The sequence below is a fragment of the Monoraphidium neglectum genome, assembly GCF_000611645.1.
Source record: "Monoraphidium neglectum strain SAG 48.87 unplaced genomic scaffold scaffold05457, whole genome shotgun sequence".
In the NCBI taxonomy this organism is placed as follows: domain Eukaryota; kingdom Viridiplantae; phylum Chlorophyta; class Chlorophyceae; order Sphaeropleales; family Selenastraceae; genus Monoraphidium; species Monoraphidium neglectum.
In genome coordinates, this window is record NW_014008173.1 from 1 (window position 1) to 1,079 (window position 1,079).

Sequence of the window (1,079 nt, forward strand, 5' to 3'; positions counted from 1 at the left end):
GCTCCACCCCGCCCCCCCCCCCAGGGGGGCCCCCAGATGATCCAGCTAAGCCTGGACGGCAAGCGGCTGTACGTCACCAACTCCCTCCTGTCACCCTGGGACCGCCAGTTCTACCCGGACCTGGTGGCCAAGGGCAGCCAGCTGGTGCGCGTGGACGTGGCGGAAGACGGCAGCCTGGAGATCAACAAGTGAGAGGGGCGCAACCCTGGCGTTGATATTGGAGGTGGCAGCGCAGAACTGCAGTTCATGGGCTCCTGAGGCCAATGTGATCGCGTCTGTCAACAATGCCGCGGAGGGCAGGCATTCACGCCATCAGGGCAGCCTGCCCGAGTCGGACGGGTTGGACGGGGCAGCAATGTCAGCCCAAGTTCACCCAAGCGCCCTCCCCCTGTGTCGCCCCTGATCAGGGACTTCATCGTGGACTACGGGGCGGAGCCCGATGGCCCGGTGCTGGCACACGAGGCCAGGTGAGGCGGCACGCGACACGCATGCCAGCTCTGGGTGTGCAAGCCACGCGCCACAACTCCATCAATGCAGCTCGACACCTGCCACATGTCAACTGGCGAATAAACACTCTCCAACCCCTCTGGCCACCCGTCCACACCCCCTCCCTCCTGTGCTCCCCAGGTACCCAGGTGAGCAGGACAGCTAAGACACAGTCGGGGGGTACATGGAAGAGCGGGAGTGGGCGTGGTGGCCCAGTCAGAATGCGGCTGGAACGGCTGTTTCTGATCCGGCCTCACGGCTGACAGCCTGGGATCGCGACCATAGTAGCGATCCGGTCTTTTGGCCAGCCCAGGTAACGCAGTTTGCTGTACAGACAACTGAACTTTGGCACCCCTCTGTATCGTCCACTGTACTGTCCCACCAGGTGGCGACTGCTCCTCCGACATCTGGCTCTGATCTTGCTACGTGGCGTACGGACATGGCCCATGTCTCATGAAACATGCAACAACGGCCAGTGCAGTTGCCGCACAATCTGCTTACCCATGGTTTTCTCTTGCAAAAGTTGCGCAAGTAGCCACGATGTTAGGCTACGCCAGCTTCGCTTGTGGCAGTCCACTTATGGAGGATGGCTT

At 61.8% G+C, this 1,079-nt stretch overlaps 1 protein-coding gene across 1 annotated transcript; it reads left to right on the plus strand.

Annotated features, from left to right (window-relative positions):
• Positions 1–36: 36 nt before the first annotated feature.
• Positions 37–652, plus strand: MNEG_15582 (hypothetical protein; the record flags this gene model as incomplete). Its single annotated transcript, XM_014035947.1, has 3 exons — positions 37–188; positions 408–467; positions 628–652. 3 exons carry the CDS (start codon positions 37–39, stop codon positions 650–652), a joined length of 237 nt encoding a protein of 78 aa, XP_013891401.1.
• Between the last annotated feature and the right edge of the window lie 427 nt (positions 653–1,079).